General features: G+C 44.1%; 2 protein-coding genes across 2 annotated transcripts; both read left to right on the plus strand.

Annotated features, from left to right (window-relative positions):
* Positions 1-1725: 1725 nt before the first annotated feature.
* HMX2 (H6 family homeobox 2) lies at positions 1726-4281 on the plus strand. The gene is made up of 2 exons (XM_032281930.1): positions 1726-2233; positions 3154-4281. The coding sequence occupies exons 1-2, from the start codon at positions 1966-1968 to the stop codon at positions 3705-3707; spliced, it is 822 nt and encodes a 273-aa protein (XP_032137821.1). The 5' UTR covers positions 1726-1965; the 3' UTR covers positions 3708-4281.
* A 3567-nt stretch (positions 4282-7848) lies between these two features.
* On the plus strand, positions 7849-18888 carry BUB3 (BUB3 mitotic checkpoint protein). Its single transcript, XM_032281931.1, has 8 exons — positions 7849-8087; positions 8513-8707; positions 9242-9311; positions 11304-11455; positions 13970-14128; positions 15765-15942; positions 16137-16353; positions 17327-18888. Exons 2-8 carry the CDS (start codon positions 8513-8515, stop codon positions 17340-17342), a joined length of 987 nt encoding a protein of 328 aa, XP_032137822.1. The 5' UTR covers positions 7849-8087; the 3' UTR covers positions 17343-18888.
* The last annotated feature ends 1776 nt before the right edge of the window (positions 18889-20664 follow it).

The following is a 20664-nucleotide window of genomic DNA, read 5'->3' on the forward strand; positions in this document are numbered from 1 at the left end:
TAAAGCTGACCATTTGTAATGTGTCTCGACCCTGCCGCCGAGCCCTGAAGAGGTTAATGCGGTGACGGAGGCCGGCACCTGCCCCTCGCTGGCCTCCCGGGCCGCGTCGCGCAACCCCTGTCCCCCGCCCCCTCGCCTGCCCCTGCCCCGGCTGCGCGGCCGACTCCTAATCAATTAGCCCATTAACGAGCCCTTCGAGGAGTTAAGTAGGGAGAGTTCTGCCACCGGCAGGGCCGCAGTCGGTAACTCACCGCGGTTAATGATATTATAAGCGCTTTACTTAATAACCAGTGCGCGGCGCGGGCAAGGAAGGAACTGCACCGTCATGGTGCGGCGTCTGGACATCTGTGGGGACTGATTCCAGAGTCTCTTCTCACCCTTGGCTGCACTTGGGGGGCACCTTAAAGACAGGGCTTCTAGGGTCCGGAGGCCACAGCTTGAGGGGGCGGGGTTGACTGAGCACTTCGGGCCTTGCCCCACTTCAGTTTCCAAGAAGCTTGCGCAGACGACTGCGGTCCCCAAACCGCTTTGCTTGGCTGGGCTAATTCTAGCTCAGGTAACAGCTGATCTAGGAATTAAAGTGGTGAAAGCCATGGCACAGAAGGGCGCCACGAGAACTTAGAGGGAATCACTATTTACTGAGCCCCACCGAGTGTCAGGCTCGGTGCTGTGACCTCACCACAGCCTCTGCGAGGGAGACACTGCTTCCTTCAATTTTAGGAATAAAGAAACAGAGGCTCAGAATTTTCAATTATCTTCCCCAAGATCACCCATCCGAGGTTTGAGTCGATTCTGCTCAGTTCTAAACCCGAGTCCTGTTACCACCTCCTTCTCTTCTTTCTGCGAGCAAAGCATCTATTTCAGTAGCAGTTCTGAGACTTTCAATATTTACAAAACACAGATACACTTAAAACACGAGCGGGCCGTCGGCTACCTGGCCAGATTTATGGAACGTACTATGCGCTGCTAGTGCTTCGAGGCTTTCCATCCCTACCTGAGGCAATCGGAGAAGTTATTTTCAACTATGAGGGCAGAGAGGCTTTAATCCTTATCAGAGTTGCGCAAGTTCACGCAGTGTGTAAATAGTTGTGCTGGGATTTGAACCGAGATCTCCTGGCTAGAGGTCTTAGGACTTCCTCTGTCCCCCTAAAGGTCCGTAGGGCCTGTGACAGGGATGAGGTCTGCAGATGGGGAAGGGGGGAATGTCTGCTCCCAGGGATCCTGGCCACCCTCGAGAGGAAGAGCGTCCTCCTAGAGACGCCTGTTCCTAACCCACCTCACCCCCACGCAGGGCGCTGGGGTCCTGGGAACGCCGGCTCTGCCCGCCCATGGGGGCTAGAAGGGGTGGAGTGCTGGGAAAGGATCGTGGGAGGCGCGGAAACCCGTCGCCTGCGGAGGCGTCGAGCCACTCCAGCTCCGAGTCCTACATCACCCCTGCCTCTGGAGAGAGGGGTCCAAAGGGTTCAAGGGGCAGCAGCCTCCAGAAACCCGGGCTAGAATCTACGCTGCTTTCAGCCCTGGCTGCCCCTGGTTAGATGCCGCTGATGCCCGCCGGGCCCTCGGCGCGCTCTGGGGGCGCACGGGCGCTGTGTGCCTGTCCGGAGCATTTTGAAATTTTCCGGGGCCGCTCGGCGGCGCTGCGATTGGCCGCGTTCGGGTAACCTCTATGCAAATGAGGCCGCGCCGCCTCCGCGCCGCGGGAGACCCGGCGAGCTGGCTGGCGAGGAAGGGGCATTCGCACCCGGGCTGGGAGGGCGCACCCAGAGCCGGGCGGGCAGGAACCCCTGTACAGCCGTCCGGTGCCCTCGTGTCCCTCGCACGGAAGGGACGCCTCACCAGCCTCGCCGCCCCCTCCCCCTAGGTTCCCTCCCTGCCCCTCCTAGCTGCCTGCCTGCCGCACCACCTTCCACCCAGATCGTCTCTAAAGGGAGTTCTTGGTTTCCTCCGATTTCTTATGAACCCAGGATGGGCAGCAAAGAAGATGCGGGCAAGGGGTGCCCGGCGGCCAGTGGCGTCTCCAGCTTCACCATCCAGTCCATTCTGGGCGGGGGTCCCTCGGAGGCACCGCGAGAGCCCGTCGGCTGGCCAGCCAGGAAGCGCAGCCTGTCCGTGTCCTCGGAGGAGGAGGAGCTGGACGACGGCTGGAAGGCGCCCGCCTGCTTCTGCCCAGACCAGCACGGCCCTAAGGAGCAGGGCCCCAAGCACCATCCCCCGATCCCTTTTCCTTGCCTGGGTAAGGATCTCACGTCGCCAGTGTGGCAGCGAGCGAGCGCGAGGGGAGGGAGGCTGAGCGCCCAGCCAAGACTTCCGCGCGGGGCCCTTTTCGCCCAGAGCTGCGGCAGCCGGGGGTTCGGGATCGCGGGAGGGCGCGCGCACTGTGGTGCCTCCTCCACCCGGTGGGCCCTCGGGAGGAGGCGAACACAGACCCGTGCGGGCTTGGGCGTCTTGGGGAAGGTTGAGTTGTTAAGAGAGTGGACCACAGCGAGAGGGGCACGCGACCGACCGTCCACCCGGCTGTCCTCAATCACTTTGCACATCTGGTACTTTCTTTCCGGACACGAGGTGGAGGTCTGCAAGTCGGGTCTGGGCGATCTGTCTCTACTGTAGCATCCTTCTGCGTCTTGTTCCTCACTCGCTCCGTATCTCTGCCTTTCTCTCTCTCTGCTCCTTGGAATGATTAGCACTCCAAGATGATTGACAATGGTGCGTTTCAGGGATGGTTCCTCTTTACAACATTTGACGAAGGGGAGCCCTGCGTTAGTCCTTAGCGTGATTTCCAAACAAACGGCCTGTGAAATGATGCCACCCTATAAAGCTCGAGGAATTCTTCCAGCTCAGTAACTACCAGGCAAATTCGCCTTTTAAAACCATGCTAACGTTTCCCCCTCCAGTCCTCCTCCCCCTGTTGCCTCTGGCCCGTTCAGAAAGGTGGAAGCACAGAGACCCCATACTCCAAGTAGCTGGGTCCCTCTCTTGTCACTTTTAAGGGCCGCGGTGCTGGGTTTGGGGGTCACTGAGAGGGATGAGGAGGGGATTGGTAAGGTGGGACCGAGGCTGCAGGCGCTTGCCAACCGCCTGGTCCCAGGGAGAGCTGGAGGTCTCCGAGGCTCTCCAACCCACTCCATGGCCTTCCTCTCTGCTCTCGCTTCTCAGGTACCCCCAAGGGCAGCGGAGGCTCGGGCCCCGCCGGCTCGGAGCGCACGCCTTTCCTTTCTCCTTCGCACTCGGACTTTAAAGAAGAGAAAGAGAGGCTCTTGCCCGCGGGCTCGCCCTCGCCGGTGTCCGAGCGGCCGCGGGACGGCGGCGCGGAGAGGCAGGCGGGCGCGGCCAAGAAGAAGACGCGCACAGTCTTCTCGCGCAGCCAGGTGTACCAGCTCGAGTCCACCTTCGACATGAAGCGTTACCTGAGCAGCTCCGAGCGCGCCTGCCTCGCCTCCAGCCTGCAGCTCACCGAGACCCAGGTCAAGACTTGGTTCCAGAACCGCCGCAACAAGTGGAAGCGGCAGCTCTCGGCAGAGCTGGAGGCGGCCAACATGGCGCACGCGTCGGCTCAGACTCTGGTGGGCATGCCGCTGGTGTTCCGGGACAGCTCGCTGCTGCGCGTGCCAGTGCCGCGCTCCCTCGCCTTCCCTGCGCCGCTCTACTACCCGGGCAGCAGCCTTTCTGCCTTACCGCTCTACAACCTCTACAACAAGCTCGACTACTGACCTGCCAGCCGCCCCGCGCCGCCCGCCTGCGCCCGGGGTCGCCTGCAGCTGCCCGCAGAGCCGGGCGCGGACTGCACTCTAAGCCGGGCTCCAGGCAAAGCGGCGCGTTTCCAGAAATATGAAGAAATACACTATGTGTATTCATTAGCTCTTATTTATGGCCTCTGCCCTACTTTTTGTTTTGATTGTTTTGGGTATTTATTGGCATTTCGTGAGTCAGAGAGCCTGCTTTCTACCTAGAGCGAACCCAGTACGCTTTGAAAACCATTCGGAGTGGGATGTTCTCGGGTGGTGGTGGGAAAGGGAGTTTTGCCCAGATAGGCTTTTGCTGATAGGAAAAAAAAAAATCAGGAAACACCTACAAAGCCAGGTACACTCCTCCCCCGTATATACACTTGTATATATGTACATGCACACAAGCTCGGCCAAGCCAGGCCCTCAGAGGCTTTGAACAATTACCTAATTGCCTCTTTTCGTTTCCCTCATCCGGAGGATGGGTAGGAACGAAAAGGGGAGAGTTCAGATCTGTAAATATTTTTAAAGAGAAAAAAAAAAATAAAACATTTTAAACATCTTTGCTAACTTTGGTGGGATTGATTGCCTGGCATGATAACGCACCGAAGGTTTTCAGGTTTTTGGGTGCAAAGACTTGCATGCGTCTGTCTACAGAGGCCTGGCTCGCGCCACGTGGAGGGTGGGACCGGGGTCAGGGGTTAAAGGTCGGGACCTTGGCGCCGCCCAGTCTGCACGTGGATGGAGATGCCCGCCCACTCTCACTCCTGCGCCCAGAATCGTCGCGCGAGCTGGGGCGCACTCTGGCTAGAATCCAGCTCCAGGGCCCGCGCAGAGAAAAGACAAAGGCAGGGAGGCAGGCCTCGCCACTTAAGCGATTGCCTTCCGGGAACGAGCGAGCCGGGTGCCCAGCGGCATATTCCCAGCACTGGGCTGGCCCTGAGCTTGGCCACAGCAGCTCACGCTATGACATGCCCTGTGCCGCGCACTTCCTCTCCAAGGGCATAAGGCAGGCGACGGCGCTGCTTGTACCTGGTAAAGCCTCCACTTTGCTCGCCGCGAGCTTGGTGCGACCGGCTTGTCCCTGTGCCCAGCTCCCTGGCCAGTGGCACAGTTATGTGTCCCGCGCGGAGAGGGAACTGGACGCGGTGAGGCAGCACTTAGGCTCAGGAGAGATCCGAGGCTCGGGACCAGGCAAAGAAGGCGAGGGAGGCAAAGGTGCTTCCCTGTGATCATTTGTTGTTAATGGTTTGCATTGGTCCAGCTTGTGGCTGGATCGCCGGCTAGCACCCGGCCGCTTGCTCTGAAAGGAACCGTGACTCGTGGCGGGGGCGCCCACGGACTTCCTCGCCCTGACACCTGCGGCCGCGCAGAGGCTGGAAGGGCGCTGGACGTAGAGAATAGCAGCGCAAGTGTCATGCAAATCGCAGATTCTCGCTCCCCTTAGGTCGCAGCCACCTGTTCTTGGTAAAACGTTGGAAAAGAAAGCCTGAGCTCGGAGGAAGCCGGTAGTTCAGTACCACCTGGGGCGAGCTGCTCGATCCGCCAGCTTCTGGCCTCTGGCTCCGCAGAGCGGACGCAAAGGAGCCTGGAGTCCGCAGCGCTGAGGCCTTATCTCATCCCCTAGAAGGAAAACATTTGCGTGTGAGAGTTGCCTCTGAGCTGCAAGTCACTGAAATTATCTACATTTTGTGAATACATACAGGATATCTGTAAACTTCTATGTGACCCGCAGTATTTTGTGTGAACTGGCCAAAAATATTCTATCTGATGTCCATTTTGAGATCATGTTTTATCTTCACATTAGATTTCATAAAAATCACAATTCAAGGTGACGTCAGAAGGATGTTACCCAAGAACACATCTGCCGATACTAGGTTAGTTCAATTGCATTTACTTCAGCTGAGTTTACATCAGTAAATATTTACTGGGCTGAGTACATGCTGAGAAACTATACTTTTGGGTAGTCAGATAAAAGAGACAGTGCATCCGTTTTCTTCTGATTTATCCAATACATACACTTCATTTCATTGCAATTCTTTTGCTCCATATTACCCTCTTTAAATTGTTTTCTAGTGTTACTTGAATATTTCAGGAAAAAACAAACAGCTTCCAAAGAACTGCTTGTATAGGAATATTCCATCCATACATTTTTGTTTGCATTTCAATAGATTACAGTTTTTACAAGAGATAATGGTTTTAACAGTATTGGGTCACTGTATCTTCCCTAGGTTTCCCATAAACGAAGTGGTTTTTTTTAATAGCCATTGTAGTCACTAATGACAGTGATTTGTGCCCTTAAAATTTTAGGGAATGATCCTTTTCCAGTTCGTCACGATGTATTTATTCCACTCTTTACTAATCCAGAAACTAGCTGTCAACTGTGATTCAACAGTATAATTAGTTCTTTGGAATTTCTCTCTTACAGGTAACTTAATTTTTACACACACACACACACACACACACACACACACACATCCCTTTGCATTTCAATTTAAATGTTGTCCAGGACTCCATTGTTGCCAGATTTCCTGTCTCAAGACTATCAATTCATTTGAATAATCAGCAAAATAATCAGCCTCCTTTCAGGCTCTAAACTGGATTTAAAAGATTGACGTTTCTTAAAACTCAAATCGAGTTGGGCTGCAACTGCATGCCCAGAGGGACCTGAATCATACTCGCTGGATAATGAAATACACTTAGATTTTATTAGTGAGTAGTTCATGCTCAGAATCTTGGAACAATAATAGAATTAAATAAACAACTGGGAGAAAGAACCAGATAAATCAGGAGGTAAAATTATTTAGCTAAAGTTAGAATGGAAGTAAGGATCTGCATTTAAAAATTTTGAATTCAGCCATTAACTTGTGGAATGAGAAGAGATAGAGAACCAAGTAACAGGACTGGCAAGAAAGGAAGGCAAGAAATCTTTCAGCAGTAATATAATCAATGCAACAGGCAGAAATGTTGCTGTTGCACCTGTGTTTATTGTGTCAGGAATCATACAAAGAGGTGCATTCAATTCAGGGTGTGTGAATGCATAAAGATCATCAACACTTTCTCTTATTAATGTCCCTTAAAAGTTAATCACTTTAACTCCAACAATTTCCTTTCATTTCGTGCAAAACCAAATAATACAACAATATATTTTTTCTTTTACAAAAGGCAGTGAAAAAGCGATTAAAGCATGGATTAAATTGAAATTTTTTAGTGAAGCTTTAACATTTAATAATAACTCAGTCACTTCATTCTACTGATTATTGCTTTTCTTTCATGGAGATAAAATAATTTCTCATTACCCAAGCAACCTTCTTGATCCTCATTTCTGGAGGATGCTAGAAAACAGCAAATGGAGCAAACTGAGCCTGCAACTTTGAGGCTCAGTGGCAGGACAGAGTGAGAGGCTTGTGGCTGTCATTTTAGGACCCTACAATAAACAGCTCTAAAAGAAGAGGCGGGAGCTTTAACACATTGCAGAGTACTGTCTCCTAGGCTGTTCACCCTTCTGAAGGGGGGTTCCTCAAGGGCAAAGGCTGGTCTGATTAAATGCATCTTTCTAGAGTCTCTCACCAGGCCTGGCACCAGTGGATGCTCAATAAATGTTTGTGGAAAGTTGGAGTGGAGAGATGAAGCATAATATAATATGAATTTCTTCAGCAAAACTTGAGACAATGGGAAATGGGAAACCCTGGTTTATAAGTGGAAACGCCAAGAAAATGAGAAAAAAATAATCAAGTCAAAATAATGCAGTTGATTAGAGCAAATATTTCCTTCTCTACATCAACTTTTGGTTAGCCTCACGGGCGTGTGCACGTCCAGAGATGGGGAGAAAACTTTAGCACTATATTAGTATTGACCAAAATGGAATTCTTGCGTTTCAGAGACTAACTTCAAAAGGAGGGCGCCACAAATGAAGCAGGAAAGATCTTTCCCGCTTTCTATTCAGAGGGCGGGCAGAACGTCAGCCCCAGAAAAACTACATTTCCCAGAATGCCATACACGGGTGGGAGAGGGCGTGAACGTGGCCTTGGCACGCGATACTCCTTGGGAGTTGTAGTTTCCACTTGTCCAGCTGGGACGCGGGTGCCTCCGCGCAGTGGTAAAATGAGCCCACGTGATCGGAAAAGCGGCGGTTTCCCTTTGAGCCGGAACAGGATGACTGGGTTGACCGATGCTGGGCAGCTGAGCGGACCAATTGGCCGCCTAGACTGAGACGTTGGCGTTTGAAATCAGCCAATGGCAGGTCTACGCTTGGAGCTTCCTATCCGCCTCCTTCGCCCAGACTGCGAGTGCTCGGAGAGAAGCGAGGAGGCGGCGGCGACAGCGAGCGGCTAGCGGTGGAAACCTTGCTTCTTAAGGGAGCCCAAGGTAGGGAGGCGAAGCGACAGCGCGCGGGATTGGTCTCTCCAGGGACTTCCCGGGCCCGCAACTGGCAGTGCCGTTCCCTGCGCAGGGGATCGGGTTTCGTTTCTTTTGTTCTCCCTTTATTTTAGGAGTGCCCGGGGCCACGGGACCCGGGAGAGGGAATGGTCTGGGGTTCGGGCATCGCTGCGGACCGGGCTGGGTTTAGGGGGACGGCGGTGCGGGCTGGGCCGGTTTGGGCGCGGCGAGGGCCGGATTGCCGCGTGAGTCCCGACCTTGGCGGGCGCGTACTCGGCGCAGGCGCAGAGACTCCTCCGCTGGCGTCTTCTCGGCCCCTGCCTCTGGGGGGGTCCCCCAAGACCAGGCCTTCGGCTTGCGCTGCCCCAGCCCGTGGGATCCCTGGGGACTCTGACTGGGTGCCTGTTCTGCAGATGACCGGTTCTAACGAGTTCAAGCTGAACCAGCCACCCGAGGATGGCATCTCCTCGGTGAAGTTCAGCCCCAACACCTCCCAGTTCCTGCTTGTCTCCTCCTGGGACACGTCCGTGCGCCTCTACGATGTGCCGGCCAACTCCATGCGGCTCAAGTATCAGCACACCGGCGCGGTCTTGGACTGCGCCTTCTACGTAGGTGCCCTTCCTCGCCACTCCCGTCCCTGTGTTAGGATTCTCCATGCTAGTGTTTCTTTTGCAGTGTTGGGTAGAGGCGTCTGTGGGTGGGGTTATTTGGACAGTTCTACAGCTCTTCAGGAACACCTACCTGCCTTGAAACGGTACGGTTTTGGGGTGGGGACGTGCAGACGTTGGAAACTCCGTCTCCCCTTTCCATTGTAGGCTTGTGGAGTGACTCTGTAAACTTTCTGAAAATACGATAATTATATTTGCAACAAGATTATTTTGGCTGCTGTGTTAAAAGGAACGTTTAGGGGAAATGTGTGTTTACCCGCGGCTAGCCTGTTGGCTAGGATAAAAGCAGCCCTCCCTTAATTTCGTAGTTGAGTGACCACTTGCTTTTTTTATGCCGTTTTTTGGTGTGTTTACCATGAATAGTTGAGCCCAGTGCATATCCCGGGCATAAACTGAGCAGTTGCTTGTAGAAATAAGAATGCTGAAACACTTTCTAAAGTTCTAATTTTTAAATGGTTCAAAACTGTTTTGTAGGATCCAACGCATGCGTGGAGTGGAGGACTAGATCATCAATTGAAAATGCATGATTTGAACACTGATCAAGGTAATGTGACCATGTCTTTACCAGTTTGTTTTCTTGGCTAGCATTGTGAAGTATAAATGTTTATATAGGAAGAGTAGTTCCTCAATTGCTTAATTAACAAATTGCTTAAGTACATGGCTTGAATTTAGGATTTTTTTGTTTAAATAACCATTAAGTTACTGAGTACAGAACATTATGCATGTACTTTTGCGGTAAAGCCAGTTATGGTCACCATTTTCAGTGCTTACATAAATTGACACGTAAGTGTTTGGCCTTTATCTTGTCCTTAGAAGTGGGCTGGATCCCAGACTGGTCATCGTTTCATTAGGATTTTCCACTACGGTGCTGATACTTGACAGTTCTGTTTTCAGAAGCAAATTTAGTTTTCAGAAGCTAAAGGCAGATTTAAAGATAGAATTTAAAACCTGACAAAAATTAGGCAGTCACGGTGTTTGTATATGTTTCAGTTGCATTTTTTGAATGAGTAATTAGATGATACATTTTCTTTCAGTTAAGTAATTTCTTAGAGGTCCAGATATGAAATGACTTACTCAAGTTTTTCTGGTGACATTGGGACAGAGTAGAGGTTGGAATGGAACCCAAATGCATAGAGCTCTCTAGCTGAGGATTTGTTTGCATGTGTATACATCAGACATAGCTATCCTAAGGACATAGGAGGGCACAGAGATATGACAAGATAGAGGAAGAGTTGAGCAACAGGAGAATGGATGGAGGGTGGGCACATTTTGTCAAAAAACTAGGCACCCAATTAGAAGAGGCTTTTGCATGAAAGCTACTTCCTTCTGTAAATTATACTGCAGGAATTTGGTTTTGTTTGCCGGTATCTTACCCTGTGTAATAAGTAAGCTTGTAGGTTTGGGTCCTATTTGTTCAGAAACTTGGGGGGTAGGGAGAAACACTGAAAAGCAAAATTAAAAGATTTTCAGTGTTATATAGAAAATTAGCTGTTTATTCTGTGAAAGTTACTGCCAAACTCCATTCATTAAATCCTTTCTTGTTTAAATGATACTTTTTTTTTTTTTTTTTAAAAAAAGTTTTTCCCTTTTCCCCAGGCTGGCTGATAGTGGTGTGATCTCAGCTCACCACAGCTTCTGCCTCTTGGGTTCAAGCAATTCTCCTGCCTCAGCCTTTCGAGCAGCTGGGACCATAGGTGTGTGCCACCATGCCCAGCTAATTTTTGTATTTTTTTAGTAGAGATGCGGTTTCACTATGTTGGCCAGGGTGGTCTCAAACTCCTGACCTCGTGATCCACCCGCCTTGGGCTTCCAAAGTACTGGGGCTAACCTTACTGTTTGAAGGTCAGGACCATATATTGTTCATTCCTATATCCATAGCAGTTGGCACAGATTCTAGTACATAGTAGATGTTAGTTGAATGAATAAATGAAATATAATGGGAAGGTTCAAATTGAAAAGAAAGAAAATGTCTATTGAAAATTTGAGCCACAGTGGAACCAAGTGGAATAATGAGAGGACTTCACTCCCAATTCTCATAACCCTTTAGCCATGTAAATAAGTTTCTTAGCAGCATTGACTTTTGTTCAACATAAATGTTGACCCAGACTCCCAGAGTTCTCCATTCATTTATTCATTCAACAGATATTTCTTCAGCGCCTAACCTGTACCAGACCTTGCACTAGATACGGGCAGAGATGCACAGAGTTAAATGAGGTTCCTGATAGGAAATCTGGAATCAAGTGAGGAAGATAGCAGACATGCCACCATTCTAATGTAATCTGAAATTCAAGACAGCCTTTGGTATGTGCCATACTAGTGAGTCATGTGAAGTACACACTGTAAGGTGAACAGAGAAGAATGGGTAACTTTGTAGTAATGGAGAGATTTTTCTGTGTGTAGACATTTCCATGGGGTTGGATGAGGCAAATTCATGACAGCTGAATGAATGTTTCTTTTAATTGTTTATTTTAGGAATCTTTAGTAAAGGTAGTAAGCTAGATGTTGGGGGTTTTTTTTCCCCCTTTTTTTCCTGCAGAAAATCTTGTTGGGACCCATGATGCTCCTATCAGATGTGTTGAATACTGTCCAGAAGTGAATGTGATGGTTACTGGAAGTTGGGATCAGACAGTTAAATTGTGGGATCCCAGAACTCCTTGTAATGCCGGGACCTTCTCTCAGCCTGAAAAGGTAGGCTCTTTATATTCATCGCAGGAGCTGATGGCTTTCGGGTGATTTTTGCCTTGATGCACGATTGCTGAATGTGCTTGTTGAATTTAAAGGTGAAAAGTCGACAGAGTCTGTTTCATAAATCCAACTACATAGATATGCTTTAATGCAAGAGAAAATTAACTTTGGGATTTTGGGCCAACTTTTATTTATCAGATGTTATACTTGCTTCCATGTACAGTTAATATTTTAAATCGCAGAACTGATAAGCAACTCACTGCCTTTTCAGAGAAGTCATTTAGCAGACTGTTCAGTTGTCTTAAATTGACGCCCCATCCCAAACCAGAAAATTGGTTGGAGCATCACTTATTTTCATTTGTTATCTGAGGTTTCTTTTGAGCTGACTGTTGAGAGGACAAAATGGGTTATCATTTCCAGTTCAGTGAAAAAGGTGTTTTACATTCCCTGGCTTCTACTGTTTGTATATTTATTTTTTAATATTGACAGATGTAGTTTCAAGGCTCATAGTGAACAAAGCTTTTTAAAACCAAAACTTTGTGTATTATTCTAACCTTTTGATCTGTATGATGAAAGTGTAATTGAGCATTCCTTCTGTATCCTCATCAGACTTTATCACGTGGTAGTTAATTTTAAAGATTGATTGTTTTAGCAGTTTAAAGGTATCCTTTACTTGAGTCTATTTCCTCAGCGTAAATATACTATTCAATTCCTGTTAGCCATCATTATATACAATAGTGCATCCAAAGAGCCATTATTTTTGTCACGTCACAGTCGAATCTACTCCTGGCAAGACCTTTGTTCAGAATAAAATAATTGCATTGTTTCTAGTTTTGATTTATGGTTGTATGTAACATGTTAAGAACTGTGATAAATTGCTGACAGAATATCTTATAATGGACAGCCACACTGAATCAAGCTGCTTATTGGTTCAGCAAGGTTCATTATGTCACTTTTTTTTAATACTTTCTTTGATAAATGTATATACCTAGTCAGCAGCATGACAGTGGTTTCACTTGATTTATGATCAGTGGGGATAGAAACCACTGTTGGAAGCTTGTGTGTCACCTATATAGTAAAGATTTAAGATAAAATTCCCAATATGATTGTACCATTATAAATTGATCTCTTTCTGGATTCTCTATTTTTAAAGTTTGGTACTTCATACATCTTAGATTAATTTTCATTTTTCTGCAAACCTTTTGTTTTCTGAGTAAGCTATGATAAGTCTTACAGCATTTCTCATATTTAAATGTGCTTATATTAAATCTATTGTTTTAAATCTTAATTTTAATTCCTTGTTTTTCCCTTGGTCACATTAATTGTTGAATTTTAAGACCAGATTCTAGAGAGTGGTGGGACATGGCATAAAGCTAACCTGGTTTTTTTTTCGGCTGATGGTATGTGGTTAATATACAAGTGATTATTAACATATGGCTGAAGTATTGAAGGTTGAAGAGACATCTTACCTTGACATGGGGCCTCTACATTTTTTATGGCAGTTTTTCGGTTTGAAAATGCTAGGTCAGATTAGAGTTACTTATTAATTGAAAATAATAGAGCACAGTTGTGAATCGCAAGTCTAGATTTTTTAAAAGTTACCGAACATGATAACTTTTTTTGCCACCTTTTTCGTGAATTGGCTACCTCTGTTTTGTTTCCAAATGACATTATATTTGCAAATAACTTTATATTTGCAAATAAACCACTAAATGTTCACTTGCAGGAAATTCTATGATTTATTATAAAGGAATTTTTGTGGAAAGTTTAATATTACCGAAAGGCATTATGAGGGGAAAAATAGGGGATAAACTACTTTAAAAAATTTTCCCTAAAGTTGAACTCCTGTCTTAAATGTGTAGTAGGATGTGAGGGCACAAGAATTGCTGTGTCATATGTCAGACCACTATCCTTGTCTTTTAATTTTGAGTTTGTATGCCACCAAAACATCTGATTAGTGGTGGCTCCCTCACCCCTCCTGGAAAGGTCTGTTTATTCCATGTAACAACTGGAGGGGAAAAAAAAATCAAGATTTTTAGAGTTGTAAAATGAAATGCTCTAAAAGGGGATTATAGAAAAATAATTTTGAAAATGATTGTTTGATGAAAAGCCAGAAACCCATTAAACTCTACCTTGAATTATTTTATGGCTTTATTATCTCATTTTGAATTTTTTTTACACTTTTATATTGTCTCTAAATGAAACATGAAGGCTGGGAAAAATAGTTTAATTTGTTCTAATAATGGAGAGAATTAAGACTTCAAAAGCTCCTTTACAGAATTAATTAGAATGTACATTATATGATACTTGGTGAAGTATGAAGAGCATTGTGGGTTTGCTATTTTGTATGAATTACTTATTTTGAATAATTGCAGTATTTAAAATTGTTACTTGTGATTGGGGAATTCAGACAGCTTTTTTTTTATGGTTTTATGATCAGATGGCCTTTATTTTAGGGCAAAATGGCGTTTTCAGGCAAGTAGGAGATTTTTAGCAAGTTTTGATCTTTTTTAAAAGGTATATACCCTCTCAGTGTCTGGAGACCGGCTGATTGTGGGAACAGCAGGCCGCAGAGTGTTGGTGTGGGACTTACGGAACATGGGTTACGTGCAGCAGCGCAGGGAGTCCAGCCTGAAATACCAGACTCGCTGCATACGAGCATTTCCAAACAAGCAGGTACTGAACTATACCCCCTCTTCTTTCTGGAATTTGAAAATAATATGATCTTATATAATAAGTATTTGGCCACTACCTCCATAAAGCCTTCTTTTTTTTTTTAGTAGTGATTTAGAGTTTGCTGTTAGGTATATTCTTTCTTGATATTTTTGACAGCATGTGTTAAAAGGTAGTGCATTAATCCCCATTTTAGAGATGATCTTGATGTTCAGGGAGGCCAAGTAATCTGCTCAGGAGGTAGTTTGAATAGAGGAGGCCTTCTGATCTTTTGTTGATCCTGGTCCAGGTATACGGTAATCAAAGACGGCTTTGCAGATATTTCAGTTTACAAAACAAATTAAAATTTCTATCTGGAAATTTAGGTTTGTGGAATTTGCTGTTTTCTTTTTGCCTTTTTGTAATCCTAATGCTTATAGAGTTTTTTCCCCAGCTTGACAATAGAACTTTGATTTTTTTTCTCCAACTCAACTGAGGTTAGAGAGGCAGGGCCCTTCACATGACTGACTCTTGATGTACAGGGTGGGTCACCTTCCATCATCGAGAAATGAGATTAGCCTGTTTATTAATGAGCTCCCTCCTCTTTCGAGTCCTTGAAGTTCTAAGAGGAGACAGTGGGGTGGTCAATTGCAATAGGAATTTTGCAAGAGGAAAAGTGATTAAAAACAGCAGGTGTCTCTGGTATCTTATGACTGTCCTTTGGTGGTTGTAGAACTTGAAGCAGTTATGTTATTCTCTTGGCTTTTTAACCTGTAAAGGCCAGTACCTCAAATGGCGATCACAGTTCTTTTTTTTAGGAAATTGTAAATTTCCATTAAAGATAAAAGAATTGCAATTATGTGAAACTTTCAAGATTTAAATATGTGATTAAAATATGCTTACATTGTGAACATTAATGCCATTATATCTAATATTTTCTGTAGAATTATCTCTATTTTGTAATGGAAGTTAAAAAGTATAATTTTACTGACTTATTTATTTCTCCGTAAACAGTTTTCAGGAATCTTTTTCATACCTTGAAGGATTAAAAAATCATAGATTTCATATTTGGTGTGTTATCTTATTTTTTAAGATACTGTCATTTCAAGGAAAGATGAGAAAAGGTTTGAATTGTGAGCCACTTCTGAATGTCCCTGAAAGTCTTTGTGCAAACCTCACTTGCTGTACTAAATGCAAGAGGTAGCATGGCTGAGATGGAAGATTGGTATTCCAGTTGATTTGGATTATTGATGCCCCCAGTGAAGGAAACACAATTCTTAACAGTCGTTCGTGATGAAGCAGCACAGAACATAGAAGAATATATTTTAACTGGGAACAAATTTGAGTCTGTTGGGCAGAACAACAAATAAGTGACACTAAAACACGTTACAGTTTTGTTTAGGTTTGATGAAATAACTAGACATTTTATATTGTAATGTGAAAGGCCCTGGTACCTGTAAGGAAAGCAAGTGATGACGGCCTTATTTTCTTTTCAAAGTCGTCATAATTATGTTAGTACAGCTTAAACATTTCATTAAAACCTGCTGTACTTCTCATTCCTGAAACAATCGCTCTTCAGTGTGGGCTGAATTTGGGAATTAGCACCTTGTTTTTGGAAGCTGGAATTTACCATTTTTTTCCTCTGGCTCTCTCTTGGCAGGGTTATGTATTAAGTTCCATCGAAGGCCGAGTGGCAGTTGAGTATTTGGATCCAAGCCCTGAGGTACAGAAGAAGAAATATGCCTTCAAATGTCACAGACTAAAAGAAAATAATATTGAGCAGATTTACCCAGTCAATGCCATTTCTTTTCACAATATCCACAATACATTTGCCACAGGTAAAGTATGGCATGCTAACCTATATTAAATTATATTATTTGATGCTTGCTTTTTATGGTATTTAGCTAAACAGATCTATACAATACTGTAAGGAAATGTAAATTCTCTCACCTTAAAAATTAACTGTTATGATAATGGTTATTTCTGTACGTGGTGTTAAGAACCATGTTAACTATTTTGAAATTACTTCCAGGTGGTTCTGATGGCTTCGTAAATATTTGGGATCCATTTAACAAAAAGCGATTGTGCCAATTCCATCGGTACCCCACGAGCATCGCATCACTTGCCTTCAGTAATGATGGGACTACGCTTGCAATAGCATCATCATATATGTATGAAATGGATGACACGGAACATCCTGAAGATGGTATCTTCATTCGCCAAGTGACAGATGCAGAAACAAAACCCAAGTGAGTATGCTTCACCTGTATTTGAGCCTTTTCTTGCATTCAACCCAGGATTTATTAATTTTTCTAAATTCATGAATAGCATTGTTGATGCCTGCTCGATATTACAGCTGACTGTAGGGTTGGAGTTGATGTTATCATGTTCTCCCAAGCTTTCAATATCCGTAGGTTGATAGACGTCTGATGGATAAAATTGTGCCTAGTTGTTTTGTAGAGAAGAATGTCAAACTCTCATTCTTCTTGAATAGGCTCTATTATTTGAATCTCTGGAGTTATTACCAGCTCATTGCTTCAAAATTAAGTTGAGGAATTTAAGAATAATTTATTTTAGCAAATTCTATTTAAGATATTTAAGAATTTGAACTGCCAAAAATCTTTCCTCTCCACAAAGGTCGTTTCTTTAATATTAACACAAAGTGAGTGACCTTCAGGTCTTATTGGAAACCCAGAGTAATATGGCCTTGCCTGGAATTGCAAATTTCCTTAGTTTTGAAGTTTTCATAGATGTCTTTAGTTCTTGGTTGGAACTGTTGACTGAGAAGAGTCATTTACATTTTTTGATACCAATAGGGCAAAGCTTTTCACTTAATTACCTCCACCAGGCTTAAGGGAAATCTGATACATAGGCATGTGTTAAACTATAAAACACCTACCCCAAGTATCTTTGTCCAGTCCCCTGTCCCCCTCTCCCCAGGCCCTTCAAGGAAGTTCTGGATACATAGTTGTGGAATATCTGAATGTTTTCAGGGTTCCTATACTTTGCTGAATTAAAATGGGTATTGTACCATGAGAGGGGGCAGAATATTAAATATTCTATATCAGATATGCTCTTACAGGTTTGACTTTAGAAAAGTCTTAGCATGTGAAGCCTGTTGGATAAAGGGCTGTGTTTGCATTTAATCTGTCACTTTTGTATCTCCTGTCCTGGCTGGCCATTTTGATCTCATGCTGTTCTTTTTTTCTTTTGAACTTGTAGGTCACCATGTACTTGACAAGATTTCATTTACTTAAGTGCCATGTTGATGATAATAAAACAATTCGTACTCCCCAATGGTGGATTTATTACTATTATCAAAGAAACCAGGGAAAATACTAATTTTAATATAACAACCTGAAAATAATGGAAAAGAGGTTTTTATTGAATTTTTTTTTTTTATTTTGAATAATAAACACTTTCTTAAGTGCATGAGATGGTTTGATGGTTTGCTGCATTAACGGTATTTGGGCAGACAAAATTGGGCAGTGATTGCACTTCTGAGAATCAGTTTTGACCTTGATTTTTGTTTCCACTGTGAAAATAAATGTTTGTAAATAAATATAGGTAATAAAAATCCCTTTGCATTCTTTTCTGGACCTTAAATGGTAGAGGAAAAGGCTTATGAGCCATTTGTTTCTTTTGCTGGTTATAGTTGCTAATTCTAAAGCTGCTTCAGACTGCCTCATGAGGAGGTTAATCTACAATTAAACAATATTTCCTCTTGGCCGTCCATTATTTTCTGAAGCAGATGGTTCATCATTTCCTGGGCTGTTAAACAAAGCGAGGTTAAGGTTAGACTCTTGGGAATCAGCTAGTTTTCAATCTTATTAGGGTGCAGAAGGAAAACTAATAAGAAAACCTCCTAATATCATTTTGTGACTGTAAACAATTATTTATTAGCGAACAATTGATCCCAGAAGGGCAAATTATTTGAGTCAGTAATGAGCTGAGAAAAGACAGAGCATATCTGTGTATTTGGAAAAATAATTGTAACGTAATTGCAGTGCATTTAGACAGGCATCTATTTGGACCTGTTTCTATCTCTAAATGAATTTTTGGAAACATTAATGAGGTTTACATATTTTTCTGACATTTATATAGTTCTCATGTCCATTTCAGTTGACCAGCCGCTGGTGATTAAGGTTAAAAAGAAAAAAATTATAGTGACAATGAGATTCATTTCAATGTAATGCACTAAAGCAGAACACGAACTTAGCTTGGCCTATTCTAGGTAGTCAAATAGTATTTTTGTTGTCAAACTTTAAAATTTATATTAATCTGCAAATGTATGTCTCTGAATAGGACGTGGACCTTTCCTGAGATTTATTTGATCCATGATATATTTTTTAAAAATTCTTTTGATACAGAGAAGAGGTTTTTTTTTTTTATTTTAAAGTATTTCAGTGAAAACTTGGTGTAAGTCTGAACCCATCTTTTGAAATGTATTTTCTTCATTACAGGTCCACCTAATCATCCTGTGAAAGTGGTTTCTCTATGAAAAGCTTTGTTTGCTTCCTACAAATACATGCTTATTCCTTAAGGGATGTGTTAGAGTTACTGTGGATTTCTGTCTTTTGTCTTATAATAAATTTGTCTATGTACCTTAATACTTTGTTTAGGATTAGGAGTCTTTGTGTCCCTGTACAGTAGTCTGAAGAATTCCCCCTTCTGTCCCCTAGCAAGCCCAGTTGCTGTATATGAACAGTTTGAGCTCTTTTTGTAATATAACCTAAACCTGTTATTTCTGTGCTGTCTAATAAATCAGATTCAGAAGCCTTGAATGTTGGACGTTTTTGAATGTGGGTAATTAATGTAATTTACTTAAAAAGGCTTGTGTAAAGCAAAACTCCTCATCACAGGCATGTTGGGGGATGACATTTTTACCTTTAAGTCCACTCTGCCTCGTGTAATTGTCTCCTCTGATGTGTGTTGGAGATTCAGCCCTGCATAAAGTGATTTGTTGGAGTTCAGCCATTTCCCTCATGCCCCCTTGTGCCTTCTCGGTGGATCAGCAGGGCTTTTGAGCCAAGTGTGCAGCTTCATTGCGGATGGTCAGAGACTATGTGGCAGCCTCTGGGGACCTTTGTGCTCTCCCAGTAGTGTGGTGCAGTAGTGATCAGGTAGCTTGTACATCCCGTGTTGATGTCATAGTGCACACAGAGCCAAATGACAGACACTGTACTTAGCCATCAAATACTAAATCACAGTGAAGCCCTTGGGTGGGGGGGGAGGGTAAATAATGTAATAGCCAGGGACTAACTGATGGGATTTGTCCTTTAGTGTGATTATGTGCTTTTAAAAGTCCCTAATTACTTGGTTGAGGACAGACCATAAATTTAAAACGGTATAATTGAAAGAATTAATATAGTATTGTTACAGGTAACCAAATTGAAGGAATGTGGAGCTGTTTTTCAGGTTGTGAGGGAGGGCTTATTTTGTGGTTCCATCTGGCTGTCCTCTTGTCTCTTGAAATCAAATGTGTCTCCCTGCCATCTCCATATACCCCTTAATCAGCTCTCCACAATTTGCCTGTTTATGGTTATAGCTACCTTTTCCCCAAATTACCCAAGTATAGTTACTTTGGCCTTGTCATTGGTTTCGCTTACCCACATTCTTTAAGTGTATCTGCTCTTTATCTTTTCTTCCTACTGCTACTGGTCACATGGCCTTCTGGGTGAATATGGCAGCCTCCAGTTTCTGCCTTAAGTCCTCTATCTAATAGAGCAGTGACTTTTGAACGTTGTAGTTGTGACCCAAGTAAGAAATACATTTTGAACTATGGTTCAGAACACAGAGGTCAGTATAGCATGCATGACAGGCAGAAGGGTCCTGAAACATGTCTTGGCCTTCCTGCATGCGATGTATCTGGTGCATGCATGCATTCTTTCTTTTTTTGGTTTGCTTTTTAAGAAATCCTGATTATGGCACCTTGAATTGATTTTATAACAAATGCCTGTCACCTGTAATTCGCAAAAACTGCTCAATAGTCAGATTTCTAAAAAAATTTATAAAAGATTTTTTAAAAATGTGTTCTTATGTCACACTTGGAATCCTCCACTGCTTCCTGTTACTCATAGTTGCCCTTCAGTGATTTCATAAGGAGGTGTACTGCTTCCCAAGCTTCCAGATCATCAGGAAAGGGCTGTGGACAGTCAGGTGCTCTCAGAAGATGGGACTAACCTTCGTTGGGAATATAAATAAGCAGATGGGATGGGAATGTTACAGTGACAGCACTATCTGGTTCTGAGTACTGTATACAAATTTAAAGGTATGTTAGCAGGTTAGCCTTAGTTATGTGGGAAATCCAGAACTTGTTAGAAGGACCAAGGCCAGAATGACCAGTTTAGCTCTGACATTCAGACCTACATTGTTTTTCCGCCATTATCTGTTAAACTCCCGCTTTTCCTAAGGTGTTTTCTATACCTTAGCAACACTAGCTTCCCTCCCTTAGTGGGGGTTCAATGCACATTAGCCTACTGAGAGCTTAGAACACTACAGTGAATCCTTGTAAATTTGTTTAACTCAGTTTTCCCCAAATTCATTTGAGCTGGATCTAC

The sequence above is a fragment of the Sapajus apella genome, unplaced genomic scaffold, assembly GCF_009761245.1.
Source record: "Sapajus apella isolate SASKATOON/1434 unplaced genomic scaffold, GSC_monkey_1.0 scaffold13, whole genome shotgun sequence".
NCBI lineage: Eukaryota > Metazoa > Chordata > Mammalia > Primates > Cebidae > Sapajus > Sapajus apella.

Bases quoted from the DNA above. Each gene is read 5' to 3' on its own strand.
- HMX2 (XM_032281930.1), top strand. From the start codon at position 1,966: ATGGGCAGCAAAGAAGATGCGGGCAAGGGGTGCCCGGCGGCCAGTGGC. The intron at 2,234-3,153 runs GTAAGGATCTCA...CTCGCTTCTCAG, and splicing joins GATCCCTTTTCCTTGCCTGG to GTACCCCCAAGGGCAGCGGA.
- BUB3 (XM_032281931.1), top strand. From the start codon at position 8,513: ATGACCGGTTCTAACGAGTTCAAGCTGAACCAGCCACCCGAGGATGGC. The intron at 9,312-11,303 runs GTAATGTGACCA...TTTTTCCTGCAG, and splicing joins TGATTTGAACACTGATCAAG to AAAATCTTGTTGGGACCCAT. The intron at 14,129-15,764 runs GTACTGAACTAT...CTCTCTTGGCAG, and splicing joins GAGCATTTCCAAACAAGCAG to GGTTATGTATTAAGTTCCAT.